General features: G+C 69.2%; 1 protein-coding gene across 1 annotated transcript in view; it reads left to right on the forward strand.

Moving 5' to 3' along the window:
• The window catches only part of FAM129B (family with sequence similarity 129, member B), a gene marked incomplete at both ends in the record, with an annotated part of 4,455 nt that extends 4,290 nt beyond the window's left edge, over positions 1–165 (forward strand). Inside the window, one exon of the mRNA XM_009586721.1 lies at positions 22–165. Coding sequence (XP_009585016.1) covers positions 22–165 — 144 coding nt within the window. The remainder of the gene's footprint in view (positions 1–21) is intronic.
• Positions 166–344: the final 179 nt, after the last annotated feature.

A 344-nucleotide genomic window follows, 5' to 3' on the forward strand; every position in this document is an offset into this window, starting at 1 on the left:
GGTTGCCCCATGCCGCACCAGCATCACCCGCCCCCGGAGCCGAGATCCCATCACCGTCTGCCGAGATGGCTTGCCACCAGCCCAGTGACAAGGAGACGGGCGAGGAGGTGGCCCCCCCAGGCGGCGAGTGCAGCCCCCCACAGCCCATGGGCACGACGGAGAGCGGTGAGGGGATGCAGACTGAGTTCTAGCCCCGAGCTCCCCCCGCCATGGACTGGCCCTGGTGACGCTGGGGGTTGGGGTAGGGGATAGGACCCGCTGCGCTGCCGGGGATGGAGAATGGCGCTGTGGGAGAGGGAGGGGATGGGAAACACCGAGACCTTATTGCCTAACCGGGGGGGGGG

The sequence above is a fragment of the Fulmarus glacialis genome, unplaced genomic scaffold, assembly GCF_000690835.1.
Source record: "Fulmarus glacialis isolate BGI_N327 unplaced genomic scaffold, ASM69083v1 scaffold21540, whole genome shotgun sequence".
Taxonomy (NCBI): Eukaryota; Metazoa; Chordata; class Aves; order Procellariiformes; family Procellariidae; genus Fulmarus; species Fulmarus glacialis.